The sequence below is a fragment of the Chelonia mydas genome, chromosome 8 (genome assembly GCF_015237465.2).
Source record: "Chelonia mydas isolate rCheMyd1 chromosome 8, rCheMyd1.pri.v2, whole genome shotgun sequence".
In the NCBI taxonomy this organism is placed as follows: domain Eukaryota; kingdom Metazoa; phylum Chordata; order Testudines; family Cheloniidae; genus Chelonia; species Chelonia mydas.
This window is the reverse complement of record NC_057854.1, coordinates 43,700,327-43,720,594: the sequence shown is the minus strand read 5'-3', so window position 1 is coordinate 43,720,594 and position 20,268 is coordinate 43,700,327. Positions and strand designations below refer to the sequence as shown.

The window sequence follows — 20,268 nt, the reverse complement described above, 5'->3', positions numbered from 1 at the left end:
GACATGCTCCAGGCGATACTAGCTCTTCAAACCGAGCAGCTCTGCGCCCACCCTCCCCTGCAGCCGCTGTCACAACACTCTTTCCCATGCACCCCCCAGACACCGCTAACACACTCTTATCAACCTCCTGGCTCCAGTCTATATCCCTGGCATTCCACTCCTCCCCCATCACAGTCCAGCATTGCGGACTCCCACTACTCACTGCACTCAACACCCATCCCTCTGCAGTTTGGCCCTGAAAAAGTACAGTACCCGCTGCATTGTACTCCAAAGGAGAAGGTTGGATATGATCCCTGGACATACACAAATCTTTAGCCATCCTGGGACACCCCTTCCCCCATCCCCCTCACTGATGATGGGTTTTTTTGGTTTGCTTCTCTCCTCCAGTTGTTGTTTTTTAATAAAAGAATTGTGTTGGTTTGAAAGCAATCATTATTCTATTAATTAAAAGCAAAAAGAGCCCTGCAAAGCAACATACAATTATGTTAAACCCACATATTGCATCGTCGGCACCAATCACCTTCTAGCATTACAAGCACTGCACTCCCGAGCACAGCAACAAATATTAGTGGCTTTCAGCTTCAAATTGCTGCCTCAAGGCATCCCTGATCCTTGTGGCCCCGTGCTGCACCCCTCTAATAGCCCTGGTCTCTGGCTGTTCAAACTCAGCCTCCAGGCACTGAGCCTCTACAGTCCAGCCCTGAGTGAAGCTTTCACCCTTCCTTTCACAAATATGATGGAGCGTACAGCACGCGGCTATAAGCATAGGAATATTGTCATCTGCCAGGTCCAGCTTCCCATAGAGGCAGTGCCAGCAGGCTTTTAAACAGCCAAAACCACATTCAACAGTCATTCTGCACTTGCTCAGCCTGTTGTTGAACCTCTCCTTGCTTCTGTCATGTTGCCCCATGTATGGCTTCATAAGCCACGGCATTAAGGGGTAGGCAGGGTCTCCCAGGATCAAAATGGGCATTTCGACTTCCCCTATGGCGATCTTCTGGTCCGGGAAGAAAGTCCCTGCTTGCAGCTTCCTGAACAAGCCAGTGTTCCGAAAGATGTGTGCGTCATGCACCTTTATGGACCAGCCTGTGTTAATGTCTGTGAAACGCCCACAGTGATCCACAAGCGCCTAGTGAACAATTGCGAAATACCCCTTGCGATTAATGTACTCAGTGGCTAGGCAGTCTGGTGCCAGAATTGTAATATGCGTGCCATCTATCTCCCCTCTGCAGTTAGGGAAGCCCATTTGTGCAAAGCCATCTACAATGTCACGCACGTTGCCCAGAGTCACGGTCTTTCAGAGAAGGATGCAATTAATGGCCCTGCAGATTCCCGTCAACATGAGTCCAATAGTAGACTTTCCCACTCTGAACTGGTAAGTGATGATCGGTAGCAGTCTTGAGTTGTCAGCTTCCACAGTGTAATCGCCACGCGCTTCTCCAACGGCAGTGCAGCTCTCATTCTCGTGTCCTTGCATCGCAGGTCTGGGGCGAGCCCATCACACAGTCCCATGAATGTGGCTTTCCTCATCCAAAAGTTCTGCAGCCACTGCTCGTCATCCCAGACATGCATCACGATGTGATCCCACCACTCACTGCTTGTTTCCCGAGCCCACAAGCAATCTCATGGCACAGCTACTATGCGTGGTGAGATCAATGTCACACTCCTCTTGCCTTTGTAGTTTAAGGAATAACTCCACTGCCACTCGTGACGTGTTGGTCAGAGCAAGCAGCATACTGGTCAACAAAAAGAAAAGGAGGACTTGTGGCACCTTAGAGACAAACCAATTTATTTGAGCATAAGCTTTCGTGAGCTACAGCTCACTTCATCGGATGCATAAAAGTGGAAAATGCAGTGAGGATGTTTTTATACACACAGACCATGAAAAAATGGGTGTTTATCACTTCAAAAGGTTTTCTTTCCCCCCAGCCCACTCTTCTGCTGGTAATAGCTTATCTCAAGTGATCACTCTCCTTACAATGTTTATGATAATCAAGGTGGGTCTTTTCCAGCACAAATCCAGGGTGATTAAAGTCACTATGGAAGCAACAAGAAAAGGAGTACTTGTGGCACCTTAGAGACTAACCAATTTATTTGAGCATAAGCTTTCGTGAGCTACAGCTCACTTCATCGGATGCATACTGTGGAAAGTGTAGAAGATCTTTTTATACACACAAAGCTTGAAAAAATACCTCCCACCACCCCACTCTCCTGCTGGTAATAGCTTATCTAAAGTGATCACTCTCCTTACAATGTGTTTGATAATCAAGTTGGGCCATTTCCAGCACAAATCCAGGTTTTCTCTCCCCCCCCCCCCCTCGCACCCCCCCCCACACAAACCCACTCTCCTGTTGGTAATAGCTTATCTAAAGTGACCACTCTCCTTACAATGTGTATGATAATCAAGGTGGGCCATGTCCAGCACAAATCCAGGGTTTAACAAGAACGTCTTGGGGGGGGGGGGTAGGAAAAAACAAGGGGAAACAGGTTACCTTGCATAATGACTTAGCCACTCCCAGTCTCTATTCAAGCCTAAGTTAATTGTATCCAATTTGCAAATGAATTCCAATTCAGCAGTCTCTCGTTGGAGTCTGGATTTGAAGTTTTTTTGTTGTAATATCGCAACTTTCATGTCTGTAATCGCGTGACCAGAGAGATTGAAGTGTTCTCCGACTGGTTTATGAATGTTATAATTCTTGACATCTGATTTGTGTCCATTTATTCTTTTACGTAGAGACTGTCCAGTTTGACCAATGTACATGGCAGAGGGGCATTGCTGGCACATGATGGCATATATCACATTGGTGGATGTGCAGGTGAATGAGCCTCTGATAGTGTGGCTGATGTTGTTAGGCCCTGTGATGGGCCTAATAACACACCACACGATCCATTGTCTACAGCCAAGCTCTGCGATACAACCGCATTTGCTCCAACCCCTCAGACAGAGACAAACACCTACAAGATCTCTGTCAAGCATTCTTACAACTACAATACCCACCTGCGGAAGTGAAGAAACAGATTGATAGAGCCAGAAGAGTTCCCAGAAGTCACTTACTACAGGACAGACCTAACAAAGAAAATAACAGAACACCACTAGCCGTCACCTTCAGCCCCCAACTAAAACCCCTCCAACGCATTATTAAGGATCTACAACCTATCCTGAAGGATGACCCAACACTCTCACAAATCTTGGGAGACAGGCCAGTCCTTGCCTACAGACAGCCCCCCAACCTGAAGCAAATACTCACCAGCAACCACATTCCACACAACAGAACCACTAACCCAGGAACCTATCCTTGCAACAAAGCCTGTTGCCAACTGTGCCCACATATCTATTCAGGGGACACCATCGCAGGGCCTAATAACATCAGGGGGGTGAGGGGGTGAGAGAACCTGGATTTGTGCAGGAAATGGCCCACCTTGATTATCATACACATTGTGAAGAGAGTGGTCACTTTGGATGGGCTATTACCAGCAGGAGAGTGAGTTGGGGGGGCGGGGAGCGGAGGGTGAGAAAACCTGGATTTGTGCTGGAAATGGCCCAACTTGATGATCACTTTAGATAAGCTATTACCAGCAGGAGAGTGGGGTGGGAGGAGGTATTGTTTCATGGTCTCTGTGTATATAATGTCTTCTGCAGTTTCCACAGTATGCATCCGATGAAGTGAGCTGTAGCTCACGAAAGCTCATGCTCAAATAAATTGGTTAGTCTCTAACGTGCCACAAGTACTCCTTTTCTTATTGTAAGGAGAGTGGTCACTTTAGATAAGCTATTACCAGCAGGAGAGTGGAGTGGGGAGAGGTATTTTTTCATGCTTTGTGTGTATAAAAAGATCTTCTACACTTTCCACAGTATGCATCCGATGAAGTGAGCTGTAGCTCACGAAAGCTTATGCTCAAATAAATTGGTTAGTCTCTAAGGTGCCACAAGTACTCCTTTTCTTGTTGCTTCCATAGTGACTTTAATCACCCTGGATTTGTGCTGGAAAAGACCCACCTTGATTATCATAAACATTGTAAGGAGAGTGATCACTTGAGATAAGCTATTACCAGCAGAAGAGTGGGCTGGGGGGAAAGAAAACCTTTTGAAGTGATAAACACCCATTTTTTCATGGTCTGTGTGTATAAAAACATCCTCACTGCATTTTCCACTTTTATGCATCCGATGAAGTGAGCTGTAGCTCACGAAAGCTTATGCTCAAATAAACTGGTTAGTCTCTAAGGTGCCACAAGTACTCCTCTTCCTTTTGCGAATACAGACTAACACGGCTGTTACTCTGAAACCTGTCATACTGGTCAACAGTTTTGGATCCATTCCTGCTGCCCAAAGAGGCAGGGTGCACAGTACACAAACCGTTGACAGATGGCGCCAAATGTGGAAGCACAGGGATTGCTAGGATGCGAAGCAATGCATCACAGGGCATTGGGACAGGACCCAGGATGCCTTGCAACCCCCTCCGCCTTCTCACAACTCTTAGCAGCAGAAGAGGAAGAGATGCTCTGTGGGATAGCTGCCCAGAGTGCACCGCTCTGAATACCGCTGCAAGTGCCACAAATGTGAACACGGTATTGCGCAGGCAGCTGACAGGCAGCTGACACACAACAGCGGTTTCCCGTCAATGTTCTCTGAGTGGCGCTGTAACTCCCGGTGCTGTAACTCTGCCAGTGTAGAGGTGCCGTAAGTGTAAGACAACAAGCAGATGGATACAGCAGACAAAGGGGAGAGTGTGACCCAGGGATCTCTTAATGCCAACTGGCAGTGGACACAGGCGATGCACTGGATTCTACAGGGATCCCTGTGTCAGACACATGCACAATAATTCACTAAGGGGTGGTATGTGAGGTCTCTCTTTCTCCCCAAGAGCCCACGGGTCATCATAATCATTGCAAAATGTGTGTACGGATAATGTTTGAGGAGTTAGATAACTGTACTGAAAACTGTTCTTAAAATCTGGGAGGTGAGGCAGGTCATCAGAAGGTGACAAACCTCAGACATGTTTGTTACAGGCAGGAAGTGACAGATGCTTATCTCTGCGTCTGATCAGGTGTGTATTGGGGGCCTCCCAATGAATGCCTGTTCACCTACTGAACAAATGCCAATCAAGAGATTGTGAAATCTTCATGAAAGGAAACATATAGGAAGAGAATGGATTGTGGGGGTATAGCTGAGGGTGCAGAGACACAACCTGGATCTTTCATATGGGAGGCAAGCTGACAGCATGACATCCTATGAATGGAAGATCACAGCCAGTGCTAGCTGTAAAATGCAGGAAAAATGCCTTTTGCTCTGTAAGGCATGACAGTAACTAGCTAAGCATCAGGGGGTAGCTGTGTTAGTCTGTATCCACAAAAACAGCAAGGAGTCCGGTGGCACCTTAAAGACTAACAGATTTATTTGGGCATAAGCTTTCGAGGGTAAAAAACCACTTCTTCAGATGCATGGAGTGAAAATTACTGATGCAGGCATATATATACTGACACATGAAGAGAAGGGAGTTACCTCACAAGTGGAGAACCAGTGTTGACAGGGCCAATTCGATCAGGGTGGATATAGTCCACTCCCAATAATTGATGAGGAGGTGTCAATTCCAGGAGAGGCAAAGCTGCTTTTGTAGTGAGCCAGCCACTCCCAGTCCCTATTCAAGCCCAAATTAATGGTGTTAAATTTGAAAATGAATTTTAGTTCTGCAGTTTCTCTTTGAAGTCTGTTTCTGAAGCTTTTTTGTCCAAGTATGGCTACTTTTAAATCTGTTATAGAATGTCCAGGAAGACTGAGGTGTTCTCCTACTGGCTTTTGTATGTGACCATTCCTGATGTCCGATTTGTGTCCATTTATTCTTTTACACAGAGACTGTCCTGTTTGGCCAATGTACATGGCAGAGGGGCATTGTTGGCATATGATGGTATATGTAACATTAGTAGATTCGGATTTGATAGCTGCTTTCAGGATTTGATAGCTGCTTTCAACTACCTGAAAGGGGATTCCAAAGAGGATGGCTCTAGACTGTTCTCAGTGGTAGCAGATGACAGAACAAGGAGTAGTGGTCTCAGGTTGCAGTGGGAGAGATTTAGGTTGGATATTAGGAAAAACGTTTTCACGAGGAGGGTGGTGAAACACTGGAATGCGTTACCTAGGGAGGTGGTGGAATCTCCTTCCTTAGAAGTTTTTAAGGTCAGGCTTGACAAAGCCCTGACTGGGATGATTTAGTTGGGGATTGGTCCTGCTTTGAGCAGGGGGTTGGACTAGATGACCTCCTGAGGTCCCTTCCAACCCTGATATTCTATGATTCTATGATTCTAGATGTGCAGGTGAATGAGCCCCTGATGATGTGGCTGATGTGGTTGGGTCCTCTGATGGTGTTGCTAGAGTAGATATGGGGACAGAGTAGGCAACGAGTTTTGCTACAGGGATTGGTTCCTGGGTTAGTGTTTCTGTGGTGTGGTGTGTGGTTGCTGGTGAGTATTTGCTTCAGGTTGGGGAGCTGTCTGTAAGCGAGGACTCGCCTGCCTCCCAAGGTCTGGGAGAGTGAGGGATTGTTTTCCAGGATAGGTTGTAGATCGTTGATGATGCGCTGGAGAGGTTTTAACTGGGGGCTGTACGTGATCGCCAGGGGTGTTCTGTTATTTTCCTTGTTGGGCCTGTCCTGTAGTAGGTGACTTCTGGGTACCCATCTCGCTCTGTCAGTCTGTTTCCTCACTTCCTCAGGTGGGTATTGCAGTTTTAAGAATGCTTGATAAAGATCTTGTAGGTGTTTGTCTCTGTCTGAGGGATTGGAGCAAATTTGGTTGTATCTTAGGGCTTGGCTCTAGACAATGGATTGTGTGATGTATCCTGGATGGAAGCTGGAGGCATGTAGGTAAGTATAGAGGTCAGTAGGTTTCCGGTATAGGGTGGTGTTTATGTGACCATCACTTATTTGCACTGTAGTGTCCAGGAAGTGGATCTCTTGTGTGGACTGGACCAGGCTGAGGTTGATGGTGAGGTGGAAATTGTTGAAATCCAGGTGAAATTCTTCTATAGCCTCCTTCCCGTGGGTCCATATGATGAAGACATCATCAGTGTAGCACAAGTAGAGGAGGGGCTCTAGGGGACGAGAGCTGAGGAAGTGTTGTTCTAAGTCAGCCATAAAAATGTTGGCATAGTGTGGGGCCATGCGGGTACCCATAGCAGTGGAACTGACTTGAAGGTATAAGTTGTCCCCAAATCTGAAATGGTTGTGGGTGAAAACAAAGTCACAAAGCACAGCCACCAGGTGTGCCGTGACCTTAGCAGAGATACTGTTCTTGACAGCTTGTAGTCCATCCTTGTGTGGAATATTGGCGTAAAGAGCTTCTACATCCATGGTTTCCAGGATGGTGTTTTCAGGAAGATCACCAATGCATTGTAGTTTTCTCGGGAAGTCGGTGGTGTCTCAAAGATAGCTAGGAGTGCTGGTAGCATAGAGTCTGAGGACAGAGTCCAAATAGTCAGATAATCCTGCGGTAAGAAATGCCTGAGATGATGGGGAATCCAGGGTTTCCAAGTTTATGGATCTTGGGTAGCAGACAGAATACCCTTGGTCGGGGCTCTGGGGGTGTGTCCATGTAGATTTGTTCCTGTGCTATAGCAGAGAGTTTCTTGAGCAGATGGTGTAGTTTCTTTTGGTAACCCTCAGTGGGATCAGAGGATAGTGGCCTTTAGAATGTGGTGTTGGAGAGTTGCCTGGCAGCTTCCTGTTCATAATCTGACCTGTTCATTATGACTACAGCATCTCCTTTCTCAGCCCCTTTGATTATGTCGTCAGAGTTGTTTCTGAGGCTGTGGATGGCGTTGCGTTCTGTACGGCTGAGGTTATGGGGTAGGTGATGCTATTTGTTCACAATTTCAGCCTGTGCACGTCTGCAGAAGCACTCTATGTACAAGTCCAGTCTGTGATTTTGACTCTCAGGAGGAGTCAAGCAGAATTCTTCTTCTTGTAGGAGGGTTCCTGTGGGTCAGCGCACTGTTCAGTGGTGTGTTGAAAATATTCCTTGATTCAGAGACGACGAAAGTAGGCTTCCAGATCAGCGCAAAACTGTATCATGTTTGTGGGGGTGGTGGGGCAGAAAGAGAGTCCCCAAGATAGGACAGACTCTTCTGCCAGGCTAAGTGTGTGGTTGGATAGATTAACAATATTGTTAGGTGAGTTGAGGGTACCACTGTTGTACCCCCTGTGGCATGTAGGAGTTTAGATAGTTTACTGTCCTTTTTCCTCTGTAGAGAAGTGAAGTGTGCATTGTAAATGGCTTGTCACATTTTTGTAAAGACCAGCCATGTGGAAGTTTGTGTGGAAGGTTGGTTTTGTGTGAGAGTCTCCAGTTTTGAGAGCCCATTCTTGATCTTCTCCTGTCTGCTGTACAGCATGCTGATCAGGTAACTAGCTAAGTACATCTAGGTTCTAGAATGCGTGTTATTATTTTATATATAACCAGAATACTCCAATACTTCTACTTGCTGTCACTTGAATCTCTAGCCTTTGTTAAATAAAACCTGTACCTGTTTTCACTCTAATCATGTCTAAGTGCTGGGTGTGAAGCGGCATGGTGATCTGAGGTGGGACTGGTAAGCTGGGGTACACTGCTTCTTTGGGAGCAGCGCATCGGTAAATCCTGTGAGGGGCCAGTGAATCAGGGGCTGGACATTCCAGGGAGATGCTCGGGGGTTGGAGTGTGCCCACCGCTAACCTGGAGAGAGAGATCAGGGCCTGTGTAGGCCTAGAGGGCGTTACTTGTGTTGCTGTGGAAGGTGGAGTTGGGGAGCTGGCCTATGGCAGGTAAAGACAAGGCCTCCTCACACTAATGGTAGGTGGTAGCCAGGTATCTCAAAGCCCTGGATACTTCTGGGGAAGCATGATAGGGAGCATAAGGAAACAGTGAGACAATACTGGTCAGCATGAGATAGAAAGGCCTCAGCACACCGGCTGCCTAACCCCTGTTGGGTTTCTCGGAGGCCGTGGCAGAGTGGAGTTTGACGGAGGGGTTTGGAGGACAGTGAGTGGGATGCTCCTCCCAAGCGGAAGGGTCAGCGCGGGAGAAAGCATAGAGGAGCCTGTTGAAAATGTTTGAAATGGGCAATGGAGATGGGCCCCGCTCCTGGCACAAAGCCTGGGAATTGGTCTCTCAGTTCTGTGTAACATAGGGGTGTTGTGATGTGGACTCTGGCTATGCACCTCCAGACTCATGCCAAAAAGGCCACTGCAGAGCACACATGAGCTGATGCAGGCAGGGTTCAGGCTGAACAACTTAGTGAAAATTAGAAAAAAAGTTTGATAAAAAACAATTAACGGCAGAGTAACAAATCAGCAACCCCACAAACCCGAGTACGCAGCCATGGAGGAGACAGGAATCCAAATGAGGGCCCAGTGATTCCAGCCTTTTGTGTACAGAGAGGAGGAGGAGGTGGGGTAATGGACTGCCTCACCTGCTGAGGGAAGAGGCAAGCACAGGGACCCTGATTGGTTGCCCTTCCGCAGTAGGTGGGGTAATGGATCGGTCAGGTGGAGAGTCCCCTCGAGGCAGGCACGGATTTCCCCTGGGGGCCCATAAACAGGTCAGAGAACTTGTAATCTACAGGGAAGACCCATGGAGTTGGCAGATCAGTGTGCCAGCTGCCAAGGCACAACCTGTGCTCTGGGGCACCAAGCTGCTCCCATACTGTGCGACCCAGCAGGACAGGTGGCGCCTCGCTGCAGAGCACGGAAGCGGAGCTGCCAAAGGGAGGCTTTTTCATGCCGTGTTTTTAGCAGGCAGAGGTATTGGCTGCCTGGGGTCTGGCAGAGGAGGTGCAGCCTGCACCCTGCTGTAGCTCCCCAGCTCGTGATTGTGCTCCAGGCTCGAAGCTTTCATAGGCCCTTTTGTTTGCAAAGAAACACTCCACATGTAAACACAGCAAAATAGAGATGCTGAACTGATACAGGTTTATCCACACAGCAGGAGCCCTTAGCTCAGAGAGCTGAGCTTTCAGGCCTGTAGATGGTGTCAGGTCCTGAGCCAGCTGGAACCAAAGATCTCAATGCAAGAGAGGCCTTGAGGCTTGGACCCCTACCTATCTATAGAGTTTTCTACAGCACCCATCACCTTCCTAATGACTGCACCACCATGAGCAGCACCAAACACCCACAGACTCATCTTAGAAACTGGAAGTGCCAGAGGATTAGCGAACAACAATGTTGCTATTAAGAGATAAGAAGAAGCTACAGGGTTCAAGCTGACCCCAGTAGCCCTGGGGCCAGTGGTAGCCAATACAGCGATCCTGGGGAAGCAATATCCCTGACAAGGACAGGCTGCTGGAGCAACAGGGGGCGCCAATGTTCCACAGCAAGAACTGGTGTGAGACCCCGCTGCCAATCACTCACTCACACACACTCACTCACTGACTCACTCACACACACACACACACATACATGGAACCACAGTTTGGGGGACCTGCACCAGCCATATGCAAGAGCCCAGGCCCAAGACAAGGGATCTGTTGCAATTAGGATCTCGAATATGTCCCTTTCCTTACAAGCAGCATTTCAGCTGCCATTATTAAAGGGCTGCGCCTCCTGGTATTTTGACATCAGCAGGAATACCTCAAACTGAAGAACCACAGGTGAGTTAATTCCTAATATCAGAGTCTTGCATTTGTGCATTTGCCAAAAGATTTCTGAGTACCACTGTCAAACCCTTTCCAGGAACACAGGTCAATCAGGATGGAGAGTGTGGAGCCCTCCCAGGTGTTCCATATGTCCAAGGTTGTTAAATCGCAATTCAGCTCCAAGTCTGATATAAAATATAAACACGTCCCTTTCCCCCAGGCACCACCAACAGAAGTCTACATCACTGATCAGTAATAGTTCTGTGCATATGCCACATCCGCAAACCCAGGTTCATTTTCCCTCCATCCTTGCTCCTTTGGTGTCTCTGTATCCTCGAGAGAGCCTGGGCCCTCTTCATTGATGTTGGGGCTCATTCTCTGTTGCCCTTCCCACAGTCTCTGTACCTTAGGATGCAGGCAGTGAAGTTTGCCTAGGAGTAACTGCCCAGCATAAGCCTCCAAGAATGTGGCTTTGAGGAGGCAATATATTCAGAGAACTCCATCAGCTGCTGGTTAGTAATCTAGTTTGATCCCTTCATGGCACTGAAAGCCTTACTGATGCTTGGAGCTAGCTTTTCAGAGGGTATTTTAAGACCTCAGTTTAAAACTGCACATGTAGGCAATAATTAGGAAGAGCAAGAAACATTACAGGATTAGACCATAATTCTCTACACATTATGGTCTAATTCTGTAATTTTTCTCTTTTTTTTTTCTTTTCATAATTGTAAACAAGCCACAATGCAGCAAGACAACCCCAGATATACCAGGGATTGGAAAATACAAAGTTATTACAGGCTTATTAGCAGTTGCCTGGCTAGAGTTATTATCAAGGTCTTCTGATTGAAGCTCAGCAGTTTAAAGACTGAATTCTGCCCTCAGTGACACTTGAGCAATGTTAGACGGAGGGTACCGGAGGACAGAAGGCACAGCTGCCCTCGGACTGAATTCCCATCTTTTAGGGAAAGGCACCATTCGCTGCCAAGCAGGGGAATCTAAAGATTTCCTTTGAGGCGGTCAGGAGGCAACTTCCAAACCAGACTGTTACATGCATTTCACTTCAGCACTGGAGCGACGAGGTTTGGTTGGGTATGACATATTTACCAAATTGTCTTGTTTTTCCCTCTGCTTGTCAGTTTCAACAGGGTTGTTTTTTGGGTGGGTGAGTCATTTGTTGCCTAAATATGCCAGGCAAGGATTAACCCCCCCAGAAAGCAGGTGTCCTTAGAAACTGGCTCCAGCCTTCCCACTAGGAAGTCTCAGAGTGCTGCTACCCTAGAACTTGCACCGGGGCTCCCTAAGGTGTAGCTATAGGAGAGTCACTGGTGTGGCCTTTGCTACTGCTGGCTCCAGGCAGCAGGAATTACAGCTTGGAGTATTTGTTCATCAAAACGCAAGGCAAGAACTGCCAGCCCCAGGCTCCATCTAGTTCAGCCTCTGACAGTAGCCAGGAGCAGACACTTCAGCAGAAGGTGCAGAGAACCATGGGGAGGAGAATTATGGACTCGCTCAGCACCGGGGAAGTTCCTAGCTCTGTCAGTTAGAGGCTGGTTTATGTTACGAAGCAGGAGGGTTTGTATCCTTTGTACAGCCCATTGTAAGAGGGTTAGAAAACAATTCTATCCTGCTGCCTGGTCCACACTTACCAGACAAACTGAGCCAGTTCACTTCTGGTGCCACACCACTGCGGTCACAGAGGGACAACTGGCCCAGTGCCTCCACCCAGGTCAGTGGGAACTGGTTTTAAAGCAGTCTCCTAAAAGGGGACTTGTGGACAGGGAGGGACTGGGAGAAAAGGCCCCCAAATCATGGCTACTCTCCCCCACCCCCCGCATGCGCGCGCGCACACACACACACACACAGCCTTATGAGTTAAATCCAACCTACTGAGTGATTTGCTAATTGATGCACAAAGTGTGACCAGGGGCCCCAGTGCCAGGTTTCCACTGGCAGAAAATAGATTTGGCTTCAATGGGCTGAGAATAACAATAAATAACACAGTGCCACCCAGCTCTTATCAGCCCAAGATTGCAAAGCCCTTTACAAAGGAGGCCAACACCATTACCACCATTTTACAGATGGGGAAACTAAGGTACAGGGCAGGGAAATGACTTGCCCCAGGTCACCCAGCAGGCCAGTGGCAGAGCTGGGTCTAGAGCCCAGGAAATGGCCCAGCTACATGTGTAGCAGGGACACGCTGGGAGGCCTCAGATTATCCCCTGCACAGCTCCCATCTCACCTGCACCTCCATTTCTCTGGGCTCCTCCAGACGCTGCAGCAGGTTTTGCTTCTCTGTGGCCAGCAGCTCAATGAGCTGCTCTCTGGCACTTAGCTCCTGGATCAGCTCTTCAATGCATCTGCCAAGGAGAAAATGGCTTAGTTACCTTGGTTAGAAGAGGAGGATCTCCACTAAAGGGCTCTGTGCTCAGCACAGGACCCAAGGCGGCTTCACATCACATTTGCAGAACTGATTCTGGGGCCAGCCAGGGTGTGGGCCAGTCCCCAGAGTAAATTAGAGCAGCCTCAGGGTTGCTCTAACTTACAGCTGACAGCTCCCAGGCCAAGGGGCTGTTCCTGGAACAGTCTGGAGTGTAGCGACCTGCCGGCTACACACCTTCCCCCATCCATGCCTCTGTGCTGGAGGTGCTGCGAGGAGCCGGGGAGTGCACAATCACTATGCTCTCTGTACAACACCCAGGGAGTCCCCTTATGTGGCTTAACCCATCCCACCCAGCCAGTACCATCTGCTCTGCGACCACCTGGCTCAGCCAGACACTGCCCCCTAGCAGGATCCCCCCGGGGGCTCACTGAGCCCTGACTCTGCTGGATGCCAACCCCCACCCCATCCTGTGACCCTGCTCACCCAGGCAGTGACTGGTCCTGCTGCCATGCGGCCCAGTGTGGCGCAGCAAGCTCCACTCTGGGGTCTCCGAGACAAGGATCACTCTTCTGAACCCGCCAGCTGGGCTGCCTGCTCTGTGGGCAAGGGGGCACGAGCCAGGAAGCAGCAGAGGCAAGTCAATGGAGTGACCACAGCTACCTACTTGTCCTTCTGGGCCAGCGAAGCACAGTGATCATCATGCAGAACCTGGGCTCCTCTCTTCTCCTCCTCCTTGGTGAGCTTCTTCAGCTTCTCGGTTAGCTCCAGGCAGTGTCCCTTCTCAGCCTCCGCCAGTGCTGCCGTCCTCTCCGCCTCGCTCTTTGCTAATCTGGCCTCCTGGGGATGGAACGTGACATGAGCAGGGATACTTGCACCACCCCAGGCAGAGAGCCACAACCCCACTGGCTTGTGAGCGGAAGGAAAAGCAGCAATACCAGTGGGTGGCTGCTGCATCCAGTGAGACCAGACGTGCTCCCTCCTGTAAGCTGCAGGGTTTGGGCGGAGGATGAAGGGCTGGGCCTATTGACCTGAGCTGCTGTAAGTGATGACTGAATGGGGGCCACGCTACAGTCGCTAACAAGTGATGCATCAGTGCTAGCATTCATGGGACCTGCAGCTGACATTAACGTTCAGGTCCCACCAGGACCTGCACTACAACCCATCCTCTTCAAAGTCAGCTTCAGACTGTCTCTGCGAGGAAGGGGCTCCCTGCTGAACTGGGACTAAAACCAACAACTGCATGCCCTGGAAAAACCCAACAGCTGCGTGTTCACTCGGAGTAGGCTTACTGGGCATCTGCTAGGGCTCTGGGCCTCTGCAACTCGCTCCCCACCTCCCCTCTGAAACAGCCTGAATTAGATGACATGCTGCACATGACACCTCTTAGAGAGGATGTGAGCTCACGGCTGGGGTACGAGTGCTTCCCACAATGATGGAGGGCTTTCTGGAGGTGGCTGTAATGCCACTGGGATACAGCTGTGTTGCTAATGACGTGTTAGGGTGCCCAGAGCTGGGGCTGGGCAGCTTTTTGTTGTTATTTCATTCTAAAGAAATAATGAAGCCCCGCTTATGATGTACCATCCCTATGGGGCCACATGGGGAAGAGCAGGGGATACTGAGCGCAGGCTGCTGGTGAGACAAGTGCAAATTCCTCCCTGCAAAACACCATCAACTCCTCCCAGGACACTCGCTGCCTTAAATCCAAGAGAGGAGAAAAATCACAAGAATACAAAAAAGATTTAAAATCCCTCCCCTGTGATTTTAGGTGCCTCTATCCTTTTCACTGCAGCCATGATCCCCTGCCTTCATTTACAAAACCTCTTCACTCCTGTTCTTTGTTTTAAAACCCAAGGAAATTAAGTGAAAAATAAAATGCCCTATGTGACTGTCATGGGAAGGTTAAATGCAAACAATGCCATAACAGCAACAAGGAAGGTTCTCCTAGGGCCAGCTGCGCTCCCATGGTATGGACTACATCATGGCCAAGATGTTCAAATATAGGGTGGCTCCTAAACCTAGATGTAGGCTCCTAAAGAGGTGGCCTAATTTGCAGAAGTGCCAAGCGCTCAGCAGCTCCCATGGACTTCAGCTGCATCTGTGTAATTATTGTATGAAGGAGGAAGCTGCGTATCTTCACTAGAACTGATGGAGTCATCACAAGTCTGTGTCCATGACCCAGGGGAGCCTCCCAGAGATGCCAATCTCTGCTCCTGTCAAGGGAGACAAGAGCAAGGACAACACCAATCTAGGAGGGGGAGGCTACACTGACGGGCTCTCTTGTACCAGGACGGCAGAGCTGCCCTTCCAATGGAAAGAACAGGAGGTAAGGGTCAAGGGCCATGGAGCCTTGCGACTGGTTTCTAATACCCTGCAGATAGCCACCCTGGGGGCCTGGCTCCCTTACCCATACGCTGTGGGAAAAGAGAGAACCAGCTGGAGGGCTCAGAGCTCTGTCTGCTGTAGATACAGAGGGAATAACCAGCGGGAGGGAGAGCAGCTGGGGCCTCGGATTTGTTCCCAGTTTCCCGTGGGCTAAGGGGAGTCCCAGGGGACCCTGAGCTCCATTCCCCATAAGCAAAGAGAAGTCACAGGGGCCAAGAGTCCTGCTCCTCATGTCCCGTGGGGGCCTTGCTGTGGGGCCCAAAGCCCATCCCATATGGCAGGCCCAGAAAAATTGAGCCCCCTGGGATTTGGGGAAGAAACTGAGACTCCAGAATGGGCAGAGGGGGCTGGCAAAGAGAGACGGGTCCCACTTGGCCCTGGGCGGCTCTGTACTCCTCTTCCATGGCCGATGCCGCACAGCTGGGGTGCATGCCCCACCCCACTCACCTCCTGCAGGAGCTGGATCTTGTTCTCCAGTAGCTCCGACACGTGCTCCGTCTCCTGCTGCCTCTCCTCATACCGGCGCTGGAGCTCTGCTTCATTACGACTTGTCTCGTTCTCGGCAGCTGCCCTGCAAGACATGGCACCCACCTGTCAGAGCAAGGGGCAGCCCTGGACCGCCCAGCGGGGGCTGGGCTGCAAGTCAGGCTGTCACCTCGGCTCATTCCACTCTGTCAGTGTCACAAACGGGGCTCAGATCTGGTTCCACCCAGCACGGCTCTTGGAGGCCCCACCTGGTGCTAGCAGCACAGGGAGAGCTAGGGCAGACCAGCATGTACAGTCACACACCCACTGCTGCGCTGAGTGGGGTGAGCATGGGAGGAATAGCAGGGGCTGCTCTATTCCATCGCTGCACCAGGGCTACAGCAACAACTGCAGACTGCAGAGAGCTGAGCGTGGCCTGCTGGTCCCCAGCACCTAGAGAGGGACTGGGGGGAGGATGGGACACTAAGTCAGCTCCCAAAGGATCTGGGCCTGATTCCGCTCTGCACCAATTTGATGGCACAGAATCAGGCCCCGTAGGCTCACCTCTACCCCGGTGGGGAGCCAGGTTCCGGATCTGAGCCTGGTCTCCAGCTTCAGGCAGTCAGGTCTGGGGCACGCTACACAGACACCAGACGATGTACCAACCCCTCTGACCCATTTCACTCCGGCCCCCACAGTGCAGGCAGTAGGAACAAGGAAGGTGTGTGGAAGCAGGAACACTGAGGCCCCAAGCAGAGTGGATGGGCCTCCTGAGCATCACACCAGCTAGCCCCGGCTGGGGAGTGGAGAAGAAGAAGAGGAGCAGGGGAAGGACCCTAGCATTCTGGAAAGGCACCTGTGAACCAGAGGGGACACACTTTCCCCGACTCTGCTGCTGCCGATCATAGGGGGGAGCTAATTTTGTTCTGGGTGGGGGCAGCCTCCCCTCACTGTGCAATGCTCCTGGCATCCCAGGTACTGCATGCTGCCGGGCTGTCTCTCCATCCCTCTTCCCTGCCATTCCCCTACGGCCCCCACTGCTGCAGTATCCTTCTGCCAAGAGCAGCAGTATGACCTGTGCACTCCCCTCCTGCAAGCTTACAAGGAAATCCAGTATAAGCTTTCTGGGGCAGAGGCTGTCTTTCCATTCTGTGATTGCCCAGCATATAGCACCATGGGGCCTTGGTCCCTGACTACAGCTCTGGGATGCTACTAGGTTTCCATTCAGTTGCCTGCCAGGCTGGGATAGAAGGGGTGCAAACATTGGATCTATCTGATTGCCTCCCTTTTCCCATACTCTGCCTAGATCACTTGTCTTTCCGGACTGTTCAGAGCCATGTCTTCATATGTGTAGTACCTAGCATGACAGGGCCTCGCATTCAGATTGGTGTCTCTGGACTCCACTGTAATATGAATATTCAATGGAAACAAAACATTTCCTTCTCTTCACCCACCTAGATCTGAATTCAGAATTTCTTGTTGTCCCCTGTCATCTCCGTCACCAGACTGAGTCACCCCTCCCCATCCTGCTCACAGTGACTGCGACATCAACCGTTCTCCTGGGGGCACAGCGCTCAGGACATGGCAGGTCACAAATGGAAAGGGCATATTTTAAAATGGAAAGGTGACTGTCATGTGAGCAGCTCCTCATCCGTGGGTTCTATTCCTGCTTGGGGGACTTCTATGACACTGACTTTTATTTTTAAATACAAAAGCTTTGCGAAGTAGCAGGGGTGGGGGAGAGAGTCACAAGCTGAAAAGCCCATGGGATCCCATCCTGTTTGCAAACAGACTGTGCTCCTGTCCTATGCGCAGAGTCAGGGATGTGCCCCCAGCCAGCATAGGAATCTCCCTGCCCTCTGGGAAACAGGTGGTGCCTGATTATTTTTAGTTTACAAACAGCTGTGCTTGCTCATGCTGCGTCTAGAATGTTAAACAAGATCAGCCTCTAAGCCTGCGTCTCCCTGCCTCCATTGAGACGTACAGCACATATTCAAACCCTCTCCAGTGCTGACAACTCTTGGGATTTTGGAATGAGCATGGGGAGGGGATCTTCAAGCCCCAGCTCCTGGGGTCAGGTGATTACACGAGACCCTCAGCTTTCATGGAGAAAACAAAGTAAGTTATGTGTCCTCCTGGTTGCAGAGAAAAACACAAAAATGTGGCCTGAGTCAACCCTGAAGACTCAGAAACTAGAAGACAAAGAAAACCAACCCAATATTTGTTATTGTGAAAATATCATGATTTCTAAGCCAACTGCGTGATTTTTGTGGGGGAGGGGTGACTCATGATTTTCCAGTGCTTGGTGCTGGCACTACTGCCTCACTCTGCCGGTTCTCCTAGTCCTAGTCCTTCCTGGCTGGGGATGGGCTGAGAAAGGGGCCTGCAGGGAGCCTGGGAAACACTCTTTCAGGGACAAAGGCCCCGCTTACCCAGGGCAGGGAGATTAGCAGGATGCCTGATGCACTGAAAAGCAAATCTCTGTTAAACAAACTGATTGGAACACAAGCCCACGGAGCTGCTCTTACAGGATCTAAGCCTGGACGTTATTTCTGGGTGCCTGAGGGTCCTTTGCCTGCGTTATTCAAAGAGCACGTCCAGTCATGGGGGAAAAAACTAGACCTGAATGTAAAAGACTCCTCTGCGTGATGCTGTGCAAAAACCACCTCCAACAGGGGCACGAGAGCAGCTCTCCTGCAGCTGAGCTCCCCTTGGACAGCTTCCCAGATCAACAGGCCCCTCGCTGGGATGTGTCGTTACCCCCGCACACCCCTCCATGCGACCTCATTGGTAGTTTTAATTCCACATGGATGCCTGCACTCTTCAGACTGAGCTAGTGTCATCAGCGAATCTCCCTGTCTGTACAGCAGAGCACAGGCTCCTGGAAAGCAAGGCCTCCACCTCAGAGAACGAGATCCAAACTCTAACCCAGGAAACTGGCTGGGGTGTGAGCAGGGCCCTAGAAGCACCAGCCAGGTCTCCCTGGACAGCCCTTCCAGGCGTCAAGAGCGCGCTGCTCTCACAGCATCACCGTATCCTGCCTGACCCTAGAGGGATAGAGCAGGGCTCTCAAACAGCAGCACATCTCCCTCTGCAGGAGCCAGAGACATTCCCTCTTGGCTCCTCGCAGCTGAAGAAAAGCCCCCAACCCTCCCAGCAAGGGCAGGGGCAGGGGGAGAAGCCAGGAGTGTGCACCCTGGGCTTCCCACCAGGCAGCTGCCCTTGGACCTCTTGGCCACCTGTCTTGGCTAGTGGGTGTAGTCCTTTGGCTAGCAGGCATCTGGTCGAACCAGTAAAGGTTACAGACTGAGATCTGGCCCACGTGTGGTGAACAAGGGGTTAAGACAAAGAGCGATAGCTCAAGTGAGGGGGAGGGGTCTATGGAGGTGCCACAGCCCCAGGGATCAGTCCTGTGCAATTTGACACTGGAGACCCAGATGGCACTGAATGGAGTTGGGCTGGGGCAGGGATAATGCAGAGGCTAGAAACATGAGCTGACAATCAAAGCACAGATTTAGCTGGCACAAGGCAGCTAATGCACCGAGGGGAAATGATCGGGAAATGATCGGTGGGAAGAGACCGCGGCTGAGCACAGAGAGCAGGGGAGAGGGCCGCAAGGGAGACTGAGGTTGCAATGCGATATGGCTCCAAAAAGCCAGCGCTGGAGACAGCCTGTCCCTCAGGACTCTGGCACCACCACACCCAAAACAGCACACCCGCCTCTAGGCTAGCCAGCCCAGGATGTGTCTCAGGTCTTCAACAGGCTTTGACTCACGGGGGCTTACCCACTCCCTCCCCTCACAGCCACACCGCTTTCCAGGCACTACTTCAAGCAGAGCTGGGGGTGGGGTGTCACACCTCCAGCCGCGGTGCAGACCTGCCCTATGGGGGTCAGTCTCCAGCTGCAAGGGGCTCCTAAGGCTGGGCACAAGGGGTGTTACCTGATGATGATCCGAGTGTTAGTGCTAACAGCTGGCGGGAGCCCCATTTCCAGCGGGACCGGAGAGAGCAGAGTGGGAAACCTCTCTGACCCGGCAGGAGGCCGGCCTAGCTGGCTTGCTCGCTGTAAGGCTCAGCACATTCTGCCACCCAGTCAAAGTATTTCCATTTTCAGAGCAAAGTAATCGTTGCTAATCAGATACTGTGAAAAATCTCCTTGATGTTCCTGCCTGGATGGTGCTTCTATAGCCCCCTTTCCCCCCTCCCCCACTTCTCTGCTTTGCCCACCCTGCACACTTAGCTCCATCCACCCCCCTTCACGTATCTGATGCACCAGTCTCACACGTACCGCTCCAGCTGCCAATGCATGTCTACATTACGAAAGTACTCTGATTTTACAGAAGTCGATTTTTGGGAACAGATTGTATAAAGTTGAGTGCATGCGTTCACACGAAGCACATTAATTCGGTTGTGTGCGTCGTTGACATTCCGAGCGGTGCACTGTGGA

General features: G+C 50.6%; 1 protein-coding gene across 5 annotated transcripts in view; it reads right to left on the bottom strand.

Annotated features, from left to right (window-relative positions):
• The window catches only part of LOC102931917 (myomegalin), a 155,816-nt gene that overhangs the window by 79,643 nt on the left and 55,905 nt on the right, over positions 1–20,268 (bottom strand). For all 5 annotated transcript variants that reach the window (XM_043552527.1, XM_037907666.2, XM_043552523.1 and 2 more), the window contains exons 6-8: positions 15,804–15,927; positions 13,639–13,811; positions 12,834–12,951 (exon numbers count right to left, since the gene is read on the bottom strand). In XM_043552527.1, coding sequence (XP_043408462.1) covers positions 12,834–12,951; positions 13,639–13,811; positions 15,804–15,927 — 415 coding nt within the window. The remainder of the gene's footprint in view (positions 1–12,833; positions 12,952–13,638; positions 13,812–15,803; positions 15,928–20,268) is intronic.